Source organism: Rutilus rutilus (assembly GCF_951802725.1).
Source record: "Rutilus rutilus genome assembly, chromosome: 9".
NCBI lineage: Eukaryota > Metazoa > Chordata > Actinopteri > Cypriniformes > Leuciscidae > Rutilus > Rutilus rutilus.
In genome coordinates this window covers 18,532,889-18,547,865 of record NC_140223.1, presented here as the reverse complement: position 1 = coordinate 18,547,865, position 14,977 = coordinate 18,532,889, and the positions used below count along the sequence as shown (strand labels likewise).

At 36.7% G+C, this 14,977-nt stretch overlaps 1 protein-coding gene and 1 long non-coding RNA gene across 2 annotated transcripts; one reads left to right on the top strand and one right to left on the bottom strand.

The window, feature by feature from the left end:
- Nucleotides 1-810: 810 nt before the first annotated feature.
- Nucleotides 811-14,758, bottom strand: pde9ac (phosphodiesterase 9ac; the record flags this gene model as incomplete). Its single annotated transcript, XM_084418046.1, has 18 exons — nucleotides 811-2,779; nucleotides 3,396-3,491; nucleotides 3,579-3,707; nucleotides 3,788-3,892; nucleotides 4,205-4,318; nucleotides 5,341-5,497; nucleotides 5,686-5,768; nucleotides 5,850-5,954; nucleotides 6,053-6,139; nucleotides 6,230-6,304; nucleotides 6,411-6,492; nucleotides 6,640-6,727; nucleotides 10,808-10,878; nucleotides 10,981-11,035; nucleotides 11,177-11,220; nucleotides 11,314-11,391; nucleotides 11,546-11,616; nucleotides 14,690-14,758. The coding sequence occupies 18 exons, from the start codon at nucleotides 14,756-14,758 to the stop codon at nucleotides 2,735-2,737; spliced, it is 1,554 nt and encodes a 517-aa protein (XP_084274172.1). The 3' UTR covers nucleotides 811-2,734.
- LOC311296343 lies at nucleotides 8,112-9,303 on the top strand. The gene is made up of 4 exons (XR_014628568.1): nucleotides 8,112-8,175; nucleotides 8,276-8,335; nucleotides 8,419-8,516; nucleotides 8,707-9,303. It is a non-coding gene; the product is annotated as an uncharacterized lncRNA (long non-coding RNA).
- Nucleotides 14,759-14,977: the final 219 nt, after the last annotated feature.

The window sequence follows — 14,977 nt, the reverse complement described above, 5'->3', positions numbered from 1 at the left end:
ACACAGATAATGTGTGCTGGTTTCAATCGTGCTTGTGTTTTCTCTAGAAAACCAGAATTGATGTGCACCAGTCACCAAAATATATTTCTCTTCAACATTTAATGAATGAACATTTATCATTCAAAAGTTTGGAAATGGTTTAATTTATTTTGCTTACCAAGGCTACAGTTAAAACAGTACAATTTAAAATAACTGTTTTCTATAGTTAAAATGTAATTTATATCTGTGATGGCAAAACTGAATTTTCAGCATCATTACTCCAGTTTTCAGTGTCACATGATCCTTCAGAAATCATTCTGATATGCTGATTTGGTGCTCAAGAAACATTTCTTACTATCATCAACGCTGAAAACAGCTGTACTGCTTCATACTTTTGAGGAAGTGTACATTTCAGGTGTAAATTCAAATGTTGAAAATATACAAAGATAGTAAAAAGTTCAAAGTGATCTGTCAAAAAAGACAGTAAATGTAGAAAATGGTGTCAAATTCTACAATACCAACAAAGTACAGGTAGGTTTGTAATATGACCAAAAACCAGGCTTTTATATGTCTGGGTGTGACTTTCTTTATCGTTTTCAGTTTCCACTCTTGAGAATTTTTCTTTTGTCAACTAATTGCTCTTCTTTTAGTCCTCTGAGTGGAAAGCACAAAAGAGCTCTTTACAGAAATATTGCCACCCTGTGACCAGTCAGTAAAGCACAGGCGACACAGAACCTGAAAGTGTCAGAACACACACAAAAAAACACATCTTAATAGGTCAGTCTGTGCCTTCTGGGTACAAAACAACTTGAGATTATTTTAAACCCCGTTTTGTTGATTCTTAATTAGTATGGGAAGGATGAAAGTAATGTTGGGACTTTTTGAAACACTTCAGAGACGTAAAGAACACCTCTTCCACTCAAGAGCGGTTAAAAAATGCAATCAAAGTAAAAATATATCTCGTATCTAGCTAAAAGCAAGGGTGTGTCTAGACTCTGGATGCATTGGAATCAGAATGAGCGTTGTTTTGATTCAAATACTTTTTTTCATTTCTCTGAAGTGGGTGATGAAGCAGGCTTTGATAATCTGTGAACTCAATATGTCACAGTCGAGTGAAGACAAAGCAAGACATGCCAGCAGATGGATAACTGAAAGCTTAAATTGAGGCTCATTATCTAATAGAGGGAACAAGAGGAAGAAATTCAAATCAAATGATGCCATTTATCATGAAAACAAGCCGAAGGCACAAACATATCCAGCGTCTCCTCCAGCCAGGATGGAAAAAGCGTGACTTTAAGAACAGGTTCAGACGTACATGTTCCAGTCTGTGCACCGGGAACAATGACAGACGAACAGCACTATGTAATTTGTGCATGTGCTTTAGCCCTGCGTTTTGGGTCATGTGACTCAAAACCAAGCCTATTTACATACCACTTTCCATTCACCTCTTAAAATCCGCTTTAATTGATAGCTTGCAATGACAAACTTTTGCACCCCAGTCCTGTTTCAACAAGTTCCTTCGGAGCCCTTAGCGAAGGAAATGTGCCGTGATCTTCATCAATCAAAATTTGCTGATCTATAGAGGAAGACGCCAAACACTGACAGTAAAACATATGAATGATATGATGCGTACAGGCCTAACCTTGTCATAATAGCAAACACATGTGACCTCCTGGCGAGAGTTTTTATTACCACATTGATAAAAGGAGAAAAGAACAGCCAGGAGGCAGAACTCCCACAGACTTTATTATCTTATTTTGAGGAAGTATTAGAAGCAAACCAGAGTAAATAGGATACAGAGAACGGTGAGAACATGGGGCCACAGGGTAGAAATACTGAGTGTGGTTAGAAGGTATGACTTCTGCAGTTTACTCCCCCTCATGTCGTTCCAAATCTGTATGACATTTTTCTTCTGCAGAACACAAAAGAAGACATTTTGAAAAAGGTTTCAACTATTTTTGTCCGTACAATAAAAGTCAATAGGGTCCAAAAAAACATTAGACCCCATTTTCTGAGGCATTTTTCAAAACATCTTATTTTGTGTTATGTAGAAAAAAGAAAGTTGTGACATTAAGCAAATTATGATAACATTTTCTGTTTAATCCTATCATTTATCCGGATGTTATAGTGGAAATGCATTGATTTCAAACCTCAATAACCAAATAAACAATGCAAAACACATCTAGTTTGGAAACCCAACCAAAACACTGCAAAAGGAGTTCTCGGGTATCCTTAAAATCTGATATTATGGTTTACAGTGGTATTGTGCTCACCACAAAACCGCCTAAAATGTGAACTGATATGTTCTAAAAGGAACTCAGGAGAGAAATAGTTGATAGAGGAACAGCATCATATTATGCTGACCTTTTAATAATCATCAAAACATTTTTAAAAGGCTCTAGTTATGGTTATACGTCATGCTGTAATCTGTTATCTTAATTGCTTTGGGACCACAAAACGTTCAGATGACTACATACTACGTACATGCAATAGAAATGCATGTTTTTGTTGTTGAACACTGTAAATAGAACAAAAAACCAAACAAGCAGATCAAAACTGAAGTGATGACTCTATGCCCATATCAGCCGAAAAGGCTTTTTAACTGATTGATGCCAAAAAGAAAGAATCAGACTGGCCTAGTAGCCTGTTGGTAAGAGGAAGCGACTTGTGATTTCATGAGTTGATCAGGTGACCTTTTAGATTCAGTGGATTCAAACCAGCCGTCGTCAACACCAGCCCAGTGTCTTTCAGATCCTCACACCGGAACTCTGTCCACACAGTGCAGACGGGCACAGGCCTCCTGAAATTACACAAGAAAACACATCAAACATAGCATCAAGTGCCACTATAAAAAGTACAGATTAAGAAAATACCAGTAAGATGCAAGTAAAGGAAAAAACTTCAAGCGCATAAAAGTAAAATGAATGGCTTTTGGAAAGGACAAAACACCGCACTCAGTGTATAATGTATCAAGTCAGATACATCAAAACTATATTAAATACTTACACAGTATCATTACAATCGCAGAAGTGCTTATTTCTTCTTCCCTCCTAATGACATATTTTCTGTTTTTTTCTTCTGTGCCTCATTGAACAAAAAACACACCTTTATGTTAGCAAGATGGGACTCTATGATCTCAGATAGATGTACACACACACACACACACACACACACACACACACACACACACACACACAAACACACAGATTAATGTTCAAAAGTTACCTAATACTGCGTTAAATTGATCAAAAAAAATTTTGATAACAAATTTTTTTTTTTTTTGAGCACCAAAGCAGCATATTAGAATGATTTATGAAGGGTCAAGTGACTATGAAGACTGGAGTATAAGGAATAAATGACATTTGAATTGCATACAATACATGACAAACTATGACCATGAGCTGAGGAGCATTTACCTCGGTCATGGCGTCATCAATTTGCTTCAGCTCCTCATAGTGGTCCCGCGAGTCTCTGAGAGGCTGCACCATAATCTCTTCAATCTGAGGGAACAGCTGAGAGGAACATATGAGGGTGAGTAAATGGTGTAAAAAGTAAAAGTAACATTTGAACGAACAGCAAAGATGACTTATTTCACTCACCTTCATGACAGTTTCAAACATGGGGATGAGGACAAACTTAATGAAGCCAATCTGGGCTGTGGGCTTGGTGACTTTTTCTCTGTCCATGAAGGCTGCCACAGGAAGCCCCTCAGATTTCTCTCTATCACTCTGAACAAAGACAAGACAGCATAAACAAACCCACCTGTCACTGTAGAGCAATTACAACACAAGTTGGAGAGTCAGCAAACCTGCATGAAGTATTCCTCCAGCAGACAATCCACCCACGGCTCTGCCACCTCTGTAGGCCGGACTTCATTGGAAATGTCACAACATTTGATAAGGACCATCTTCAGCTGAACACGTGACAAACAACAAATCTTTACTTGTCAAACTTAACTTGTCAAATTCATGCCAAATCCCTGCTGAAAAACACATTTTTCTACTGGTCTTAGCAGGTCTAGGCTGGTCTTAGCTTTTTTAAAACGGGTCTACCAGTCTTGCCAAACTGCTGTTATGCTGGTGTAACTTTTTGACAAGCAGCTCTCTAAAGTCTAAACAGCAAAAATGTGCACCAAACCCCTCTTAAACCGACCATATAAAGACCAGCAAACCATCATAGACTGGTTTAAGATGTGTTTTTGGCAGGGAGGGTGTACGGTACATACACAAGTCACATGCTCCTCATTGGTGAAGTCAAAACTGTCCACTTTGAGCTTGAACGAGTCCAGAATCTCGCCATGCCTGGCCATATCCGTGGCCAAAATCAGTGTGATGATAGCCTGCCAATACATTGTCATATAATAAACACATATACATATATAGAAATTTCTTTAAAATATAAGAATGTTTACTGCAAAACAATGACCTTGGGGCCATTCACGCAGAATGTGTTTTTGTGTTCCAATGCTTTTCCATTGTTTTTTCTATGTGCTTTTAACAGGTGCTAGACAGTCGTCTTTGATGGTTGTGCTTACGTCTTTTGCACAATTAGCGTAGAGGAGTCGCAATATATTGATACTGACGATAACAATGATATTTAAAAATATATATTTTGATATTGTGTTAATACTACACATACGATAATCCACGGCAGTAATTATCTGGTTGACAATCTATCATAGTAGGTGGCAGTAGTGCACCTTAACAATATGATACCATCATAACATTTAAAAAAGAAGACGACAACACAGTATGGCTGCTACTGTCACACAAAATCATGTTGGAGGATATGAGAGGAAAGCGAGACACTCTAGCCGCCCGGAAAAAAGTTAGCTCGCCAGTATGGGAGTTTTTTGGATTCTGTAAAAAAGACGGGATGCCAGACTCCCCAGTCTTCTGCAGGAAGTGCAGATCAACAGGAAGTTATTTTTGTACGCTTATGTACAGTTTTGGTTACAATTATTTCCACCTCCCTACACAATTTTGAGTGCGAATCATTGGCCAAAAAAGAGAAAAAACAAAATAGACAAAGTTAAAGATGAATTTGACCGATAATATTATTTCCTTTTTTCAAAATGTTCTTTCAATTTTGCGATAATGTCATTATTGCAAATTGTTTTTACTACGAAAATCATGCAGTAAAAATCTGATATTGTGACAGCACTAATCTTCCGGTGTTCTAAAAACACAAAGCTCAAGTTAAAAGAGGTTCCTCTTTTTAAATAAAAAATAATCTTGAGACTTTTTTCTCTCTTCATTTCACTGCCCTGTCTCACATTTTTAAATGCAAAAAAAAAAAATGCATTCTGTGTGAACTGACCCTTAGATTCCTTAAATGTGAGCTGATATTTTAATGCTATACCTGTCGGATCTGTTTAAAGGCCTCTGGGTCCACGTTGGCAAATATGTTACACTCCGGCAAGGAGAGTATCTGGAAGGCCACGGCGCAATGGTGATTCTCTAGAGGCGAGATGTCATTGTAGCGCACTGCCAACTCAGTGCGAGCATTGATTTGATACCTGCATAATAAATTAATGCGCTAGATTATCTCTTCATATGTCATGTGAAATGGTTACTAAGATAAACAGCACAGATATAGGACTGTAAAATTGTCATCACGAACGTGCAGGCAAATACCTGGGTACACCTGTGTGTTTTTTATGAGAACTGACTCGAGAGCTTAATTATACAGGAGCAAAGATCTTACGTGTTGTTGTATCCAGGGTGGTCTAAGTCGTGACACACGGCAGCAGTCATTAAAATGCCCAGATCTGTCAGTGTCAGCTTTTCCTGTGGGCCACACACACACACGGTTTCCACTTTTACTCTTCCACAGTAATTGCTGTACTAATTGCTACTTACGTAACTCACCTGGAGGTTGCAGAGGTGGATCATGCCATACATCATCTGACTCACGCAGAAACAATGGCGGAAATTATGGAACGGGTTGCTACGGTAATTTTCCTGAATGCCCAGCTGAGAACATATAAAAAGATTGGGGAACATCAGAGCTGTTAAACTGGAAAATTCAGCGGAAATCATTTTAATTTCTACAATTATACTAATTTTCTTACCAGCCAGCGTTTGAGAGTAATCGGGTTCATATTAAACTCCTTTACAAGGCCTAAGTCATGGTACATGTACTCCAGGCAGCTCAACATCTGATGAATAAACGGTAAACCATGAAAAAAGAGCATGTATGCTACATTTCATCTCTAAATGCACTGTATATCTCACCAAGTTAGACTTACTTCATTGTGCTCCCAGTGCCAAACATCAAAGGTTGGTTTCTTCAGCGCTTCAATGGTCTCCTGAGAAAGTGTGTACTGAGGAAATCAAGACTAATAGAGATTAATTCACATAAAGAGAGACAAAATGTTCTCCCGCAGGGCCCATTATTCAATCAAAGCATGTCCTAAAACTTTAAAGCACCTTTGGGTAGCTGGGGACGTCACGTCTAGGAGTTAATTTCATTCCATCGTCTAAGAAATTGTATTTGCATGGACAATTCACTCTAAAAGGAGAGTGGTGGATTAGTCATTTTGATACATTTATGTTTCTAGTTTTGAAAACAGCCGCATGATGGCGGCTCTAGATGGATAAGCAGATAGATTGTCACGCTTGCTTTGATTTTCTTTGGAAAATGTTTTCTTTCATTTACCTTCCTCCTGCTCTGGATGTCATCTCATCTCTCAGTTTCTTCAGGTCGTTTTTGCACCTTTCAATCTCCACGACCTTCAAACCTTCCACTGTATAGAAAATCAAATTAATCAAAATGGTGTTTTTTAATTGTGTTGCTATGGTATTCTGAGTGTTTGTAGCGAAGCTGTTTTTTTTTTTTGCATTGCTATGCAGTTGCTAGGGTGTTCTGGGTGTTTTTATCATACTGTAGATATGTATACGTATGCCACATTCGACCATTTCTTGGAACGGCCAGCATGTCATCACTCACAGTAAGAATCAATGATGCCACAACATTGTACAGCTTGTGGTTGTGAAACCGCAGAGATTTAAATTCGCCTTCGTCTTGTTGTATTGTGTTACTTTAGCAAAATCAACACCACATACAGAGACTTACTGTATTTTTTAAATTTGCTGTATACTACTGTATTTGACGTAACTGCCTCTCTGGCTGGCACCATTCCACCGTGCTTTTTATTTCCTAATTTTTGCCTTTCACCGCCTGTCTACAACGCTATAATAGCCAGAGGCATATTGGACACATTGAAGCGACCGGACCTTTAAATGCAAACCTGTTTATCCCTTGTAAGAACTAGCGCGAGTGCTTGGACTCGTATCGGACTACGTCTGAAATATAACGGCCGCGGCGCATCACTACACTGTCTGGGATTTGTGTGTCGCGTCAGACAGACATCCAGTGTAGGTAATGGGGTCTGTCTTTTGTTGGATCGCGACGGTCGTGTCTGGCCCGGGGAAGAGACGGAATTCACTTCACCGAGAGAGAGATCAACAAGCAAGGTAAAAAAACAAGAAAAAAAAAACATTCTGTGTATGTTGACCATAGACTGGGTGTTGACAGGATTGTGCCCAGTTTAACGTATGTTATAACGTTAACGTTAGCCTAATGTTACTCGTCGTCAACATGGCGGTAACGAACTTTACCATGGTAAACTGAGCTAACGTACGTTTCATTTTACACACTTTGTTAGATTATTGAATTGTCGAGTTAAAATATGCCAACGAGCAACGCGTTTACATTAACAATAAATGTGAATAAACTAATGTGAAATTCTGTTTATAGCCTAATGTTGGCCTACTGATGAGAACCTTTATAGTTTTAGCATTAGTTTGCAAACTATACCATATTATAGTTTTTTTTTTTTTAATGAAATTTAATATTTACTTTCATTTTTGTGTTTAAAGGCAACTGCAACAAAGCGCCAATTCGCGCCAGTGACTTAGCAAGATTCCAGAGGTAGGCCAGCCCATTTGTGATATATTTTGAGATAAGTTTGCTGAAATGATTTGCATACGCTATGTGAAAATTGCTTTTGAGCCACTGGTGCAGACTAGGTAGCTTACAATATCTTATAAAATCTCTATAAAATTGGCTAACTTTATATCAAATAAGTGACCTTTGCATCATGTCTAACTTTATATTTATTACACAGAAAATGAACCAATCAGAAGATGGACCATTGTCTTTGTTCAGTCTCACCAGATTAAATGTATCCAGGTAAGCACTGCAGTAAAACTCTCACTAATTCATCCAGACCAAATCTAGCATTCTAAACAACTTAAGTTTATATTTTTGCATTATTTTTATATTTTATTAGCCAGAAGACTCTACCATTGCAGTTCCACCTGACTAGGAAGGTCCTAATATCAGCGCACAGGTGGGTTAACTACTGTAGGAAGGAGAACGATCATCACACAGTGATTTCTTGCATGTATCTTACTGTGTATTTGTCTCAAACAGGTACTCCTTCACTGCAGACAAGCTGAAATGGGCTAAAATCATCTATTTCAGTCGTTCTTTCTATGGATCTCAGCATTTTTGGACAGAATTTAGGATTTGTAAGTATTAAAATTTAATCTGGCATAATTTAATTTAGTTCTTTTGTATGCTATTTATTGACAAAAGCTGTTTACAAATATATATTCTTAAGTTTTTGTGAAAATAATAATAAAAATTAACAAAAATGGAGGTTAAAAATAATGTGACACTAATATTCTCTCTCTCTCTCTCTCTCTCTCTCTCATATAGTTTTGGAACCGGGATCTCCTCTGAAGGACTGAGTACATTTGTGTTTGTGGGCACGCATGCAGACCAGGGAACACTCTGATGTTGTCAATCAAGTTCTGAACAGGAACCAATCTTTGGAGAAGTTCATTTATTCACAAAGGTGGACAAAAACATTGTGTTGGCTTTTTAAAGATTATTTTGATGATGACTTTTACTCCTATGCTGTAGAAAAGATGGAGTAGACAGTCAGACATTGATAATAATAAGAAATGTTTCTTGAGCATCAAAGAGACTTCTTTCAAAAACATTACGACACTTAAATACTTCTTTTGGCCACCAGTGCACATGAATCCAACACATTTTTGGAAATAAGTGAAATTATTTTTAAGGTGGGGTTATGTGTCTTGTATTGTGAAAAGAACTGTGTTTTGTCCTGTTTTGGACATTTCCTTTTTGAATGCTTAAAAATGTATTTATATTCTGCAGTTTTATGAATGTAATGGTTGATATTTCATTATAATACTTGTATAAGATAAACAGCCAATGACTCTACATTCATTTAGTCAAATGCTAATGTTTTGTTTATGGTTTTATGTATGTTTTCAAAAATGTTTGCAATGAAGGACAGCACATAATGTGTTAATTTAACACGTTTACACATCTTTGTGCTAACCTCTCTGACATATTTACTTTGTTAAAATCATTAACACAATGAATGAGTTCAAATTAACACAAAAAATGTTGTCTCTAAACTCACCCATTAATGTGTACAAATTTCACACATCATTTTCAGCATTGGCATGTTTATTTTGTGATATATATGAAATGTTTTAAATAAAAAAATGGTATTTTGTGATAACTTTGTCTAATTGGTTTGTATGAAAGTAGTACTTATGTAGGATAAAAATAAAATTAATCATATATCAAAATTATCAAATCTAATTTATATTTAGTACAAATAAAAATAATTACAGTAGTGTACTGATTAGCTTAGTTTTTACAGTAATGCACTGTACTGATTAGCTTCGTTTTTACAGTAATGCACTGTATTACACAAAACTGAAATACGGTTTGGTACTGTAACTCTTAATTACAGTAACTTACTGGCAACAGTGTTGCCAGTAAGTTACTGTAAAAAACCCTTGAAAAGTCTAACAGTGTACATATAGCTGCCCAAAGAAACAGCCGCTAATGAGGCATCTATATTAAGCGTAGCGTCAGTTCTGGCAGGTCACGTTAGTCAACTCGCATCAGCTGACTCTCACGTCTCCACGTCTACCTATAGGAATGCAACATCTATCACTGTATACATATATAAGCTCCTTCAGTATTACCAACAGCTATCGCGTTTCTCAGGAGCCAATTACCCTCCTCCATCCCCAGCTCCTCCTCTCGTCAGTCAGGATTTGGCATTCTGATTCCCCCTGAATCAGACTAAAATTCTCTAATTATGTTGTACATTAAAATTAATTCATGATATCTGCAATACATTCATGTTGGTTCTGTTCTGTTTACCCTAAGGGGGGTTATTGCTGCTCTCCCTGAAATTAGCATGAGCAAATTAGCATGAGAACGCAGTTCCAAAACAGCGCTCATGGGAGTGGAAAGTTCTGTGCATGATCTACTGGCGACACGCAAATTAAAGAACACAGATACAGTCGGATAATTTCCATAATGACCAATGCAATCTACCAAGAGCAGCGCAACTTAGCGTCTGGTTTAAGACATGCTTTTTTGGGGGCGGTAAATAATGGTGCAAATGCCAGTAAATTGACTAGTGCAAACCTTAGTAAATCACCTTGCATGATTCATTTAAATACTGAAATCTGAAAGGGAAACTCCTACAAATCCATATGCAATAAGGTCAGCCGCAAAAATAACCATGTCCATGCGTTTTCAATGCTAATTTTTTTTTTACGTTTTTTAAGTTCAAGTTTTTTAATGCCAAAAGAGGATTTGCGCTGGCGCAAGCTCTTAGTAAATCTGGCCCTTAGTGTTTTAAAATCTGTTTAGATGTTAAAAGTCATGTAGTGTATTCCAGACTTAACTCTAAATCTGAGCAACAATAAAACCAGATAAAAAAATAAGACAGCCAGCAAACCGTAACATTGTCATTACATACGTTCTACTCTCTTCTCCAGCATAGCCAGTCTGTTGGTCACTTCCGTTTTCAGTTCGTTAATCCTGAACGCTCTGTAGAGAGAAGAACAAAAAGTTTTGGCTGGTTTTAGTACAGAAACATTACGTTAATAGAGACTCATCTCCAGTCCATGGGAAAACAAACATGTCCGTTACCTGCTGAACTGCTCTGCTATCTGGGAGATCACATTCTGAAACATATCTTCCTTTTCTGTGGAGTTAAATACACAGGCTATAAATCAGGGCAGAACAAATCTTGGCTCGAAACATAATATATAATGAGTGAATGTAGATCTAGGATACGAGTAAGAGTCAAACACTGTGACAAACAGTGAAAAATGATGCATGTTACCTCCCAGCTGGCCGGTAGACAAAGGAATGACTTTGTACAGGGAGCTAAAAGGACAAAATGGGCTCATTAACTGACAGATCAAACTGAAAATTATCATAACTGCATATACAAACAACAAGGGCCAGGCTGCATTTTACTTGGGGGTGTTGGTGGGCATTGTGGGATCGATAGACACGAAAGCACCTTCAGGGTTCACCATCATTATAGCAGTGTTCCTACAGATAGAAGAAATAAAAAGTGAAATTAGATGGATTTATGATGTTAACCACTGAACATGTTGTCCACTACAGAGAACTTCATTCTCAACCACTACAGGTTTGCAAAATGGATTGCGGTGTTGATTAGTGGTGATATCAGTGATATACAGACCTAGGGATGTTGGAGGAGGAACACAGCAGTTCTTTGATATCACATGGGCTGCAGTGACGACTGAAAAGCACCTATGAGGGACAAATAAGGGTGTGTTAGCATTAGCAATATTATGTCTGTATTTGTCGTCATACCTGTACTACAATGAGAAACACTGCAACCCAACTCTAATATGTATCCTGAAATAAAAATTGTGAAATGTCATTGAAAATGTTGTGGGATTTTAAAGCAAAGAACTTTAAAATAAAAGTGTGGTGTCAACCCATTGGAAAGAAAAAAATCTTAATAGGCAGCATGAGATAAATTGAAACTTTGGCGAAAGTAAGTAAGTAAGTAATCTGACACGCGTCTCCTCGATTTGCAAAGACACCAGTTTGCAATAAAAAGTCAGAGCCTATAAAATATAATCAAACATCATATGCTTCAATTTTGCTATCCACATAATCATAATCAGTCTTTTTTTTATGTCAATACTAAAACAAAACTTCATTCAGAACTCCAAATCTCCCGAACTATGGTATAGCCACCTCTGAGCAATGAAATGTTCCTCTGGGGTTAAACAAATTATGAGAGATTTAAAATATATGTTAGAATTTACCCACTGCCGTTCAACAGTTTGGGGTCATTAAGACTTTTATTTAAAGAAATTAATATTTTTATTCAGAAAGGACACATTAAATTGATCAAAAGTGGCAGTAAAAGACATTTATAATGTTACAAAAAAATTTCATTTGAAATAATATTTAATTTAGTTATATTTAATAAAAGAATCCTGAAAAAATGTATCTCGGTTTATACGAAAGCATTAAGCAGCACAACTTTTTTCAACACTGTAAATAATAAGAAATGTTTCTTGAGCACCAAATATATATTATTATGATTTCTGAAGGATCACGTGACACCGAAGACTTGAGTAATCGCTTTTTGAACAAATAAATGCAGCCTCCGTGAGCATAAGAGACTCATTTCAAAAACATTTTTAAAATATTTTACAGACCCTAAAACTGTAGTGTAAACATTCATCTAAAAATAACTGAAAATTTTTGCTTTTGGTACTGATAGGTTCATTTAAATGAATCTATTATTGAACAGAAATTTGACTAAGAGAATAACACATTGTGAAAGAGGAAGGCTCAGATCCCCAATAAATCCTGTATTACAGTAAACCATGCCATTCTAAATGTTCTCAATGTCCACTTGGTCTCTCTGAGCTCTTAGGAGGTTGTATAAGCTTCAAAATGAAGTGCTGAATCTGAAACATGCATCTTCTGCCATATTCCCTTTTCATACTGTACAAACCTCCTGCATTTTGTGACAAAAATAACCTTAATGAGTTTCTAGAATATGTAAAAAAAAATGTCATCAATCATGGATAATAATGTGAGTACTTCAGAGCAAAGTGCGAATTACCCCACCATAATTGGGGGGTACTGCTCCTTCACTTCTTCTATGACCATCATGGTCCACTACCATATCAATCCCCACCGTGATCGCCAAGTGCAACATGTGTTGTGCAACACACATACAAGGTCTAAGCATGCGACAAACTGATAATCAGTAGGCTACAGAATATCTCATTGTTATTATATATACAAAAGAGAACTGTTTTGATCAACTCCCAAAAGTTCGAAGTTAAGTGCACTGAAATAGCCTACCATTCAATTTTTTTTTTGGTGGAGCTTGGTATCTCTAGATCTAGGAAGAAAATTTTGTACATTTTAAAGATAAATTCATTAATCTGGTGCACTTTGAGTCACCCGAATCCACTATTAAAAATAAATAATCCACCCGCAAAACCGCCCTAAAAAAATATTTAGATATCTGCATCTGATCATCACATTACAATTATTCAAATTCTTGTTAAGCATGATAATATGGTAACATATCACACTGAAGTAAGCTGCTTTAAAATGAACATTTATTTAAAATAAAAGTTCTTCTTTTGGCAAAATTACATTTCCTTAATAGCCTAAACAGAGGCTTTACTCCCTTCAAGCTTAAATTGTCAATGTTTCATTTGAAAACACTCAGAATAATTTTTTGTACCTTTATAAAGGGCATTTTCCCCTAATTTTATTAAATGTATGCTCCATCTTTCATTTCAAATTCTTAAATTTGATAAATATATTCAATTAAAATAATTAGACACTAGGCTGTTACAGTACCAATAAAATTAAATAATTTACATTGAAAAATTATAACTGTATTAAATTAGATTATTTTAAATATTTTTGAATATACAAATAAGGAATGTTGAAAAGAATGATACTTTATGAAACTAGCGTTTTGTCATTCAACGTTGACACTTGCTTGAGAAGTTGAATTAGTTCTCTATCTCCGTTGCTTATAGCCACGGTGGTTAAAAATGGTACGGTCCACAATAGGGGTGTCTGAAATCGCTTTACATTAAAATGTTCCTACAGTGAAAATAGGAGTTGACTTGTATTGTAACTGTAATTATATTTTTTCACAATATCAGAAAAATGATCTGACCCCCCCAAAACTGATATTTCTGTCCCTTTGGGGGTACAGTACCCCCTGTAATTCGAACTATGCTTCAGAGTATGATTGACCATCTGTGAGGAACAACACTCTGTAAATTGGACTTAAACACAACAGCACTTCAGCCATTCTCTTGGAAACAACAGGAGAAAACAAAGTGTCACAACAGCATGCAATGTCAGTCACACCTGCGGAACAGCTCTTCAGCTTTATTTTTAACCTGTGCACACTGATCTCCCAGCACTCCTCTTGACAGATGAACTAGTACCATGATAAACTGCTAAACATCTTGTTTAAAGGTCTAGAGTCAGCATTTTAGAGACAGATAGAGACAGACCGATACACCAGCCAGGCCCATTTGGCCTTTTCGAGCAATTTTTCTTTTCTGTATTTTTTCACAAAATATTTAGTAAATATTTTATAAAATAAGTGTTCATTAATTTTAGTAATTGTGTGTACATTTCATTGAATTAAATTTCAATAGCACTGAATAGTCAACACTATATTGGTATTACTGTTGTCAGTGAATATACCCCATATTGGTCAGCCACCTAATCCATAATCTCATGACAACCACTAACTTGCATCCTTGAGTTTAAATTCAGATAAACATGAGTTCCTTAAAACATTGAAGACACTCACCTTCTGCACTTTGCCATCTACATCCAAATAGATGGTTTTGGAAGTGTAGGAGGAGGATCCAGACCCCATGCTGACCGAATGAACTGTGAGATCCACCTGTCCGGGTACCCCTAACCAGAAGCAGAACCACCAAGACCAAGCTCTCAAAAGTTCCACAACGAAATGTCCTCTGCAAATAAACATATAAAGAATGACTTTCACATCTACAGAAGAGTCTTTTAAGTCTTTACCCCTTTAGTCTAGTACTTCCAACCAAACAAATAAACAGTGATCGAAGCATCAGTTAAC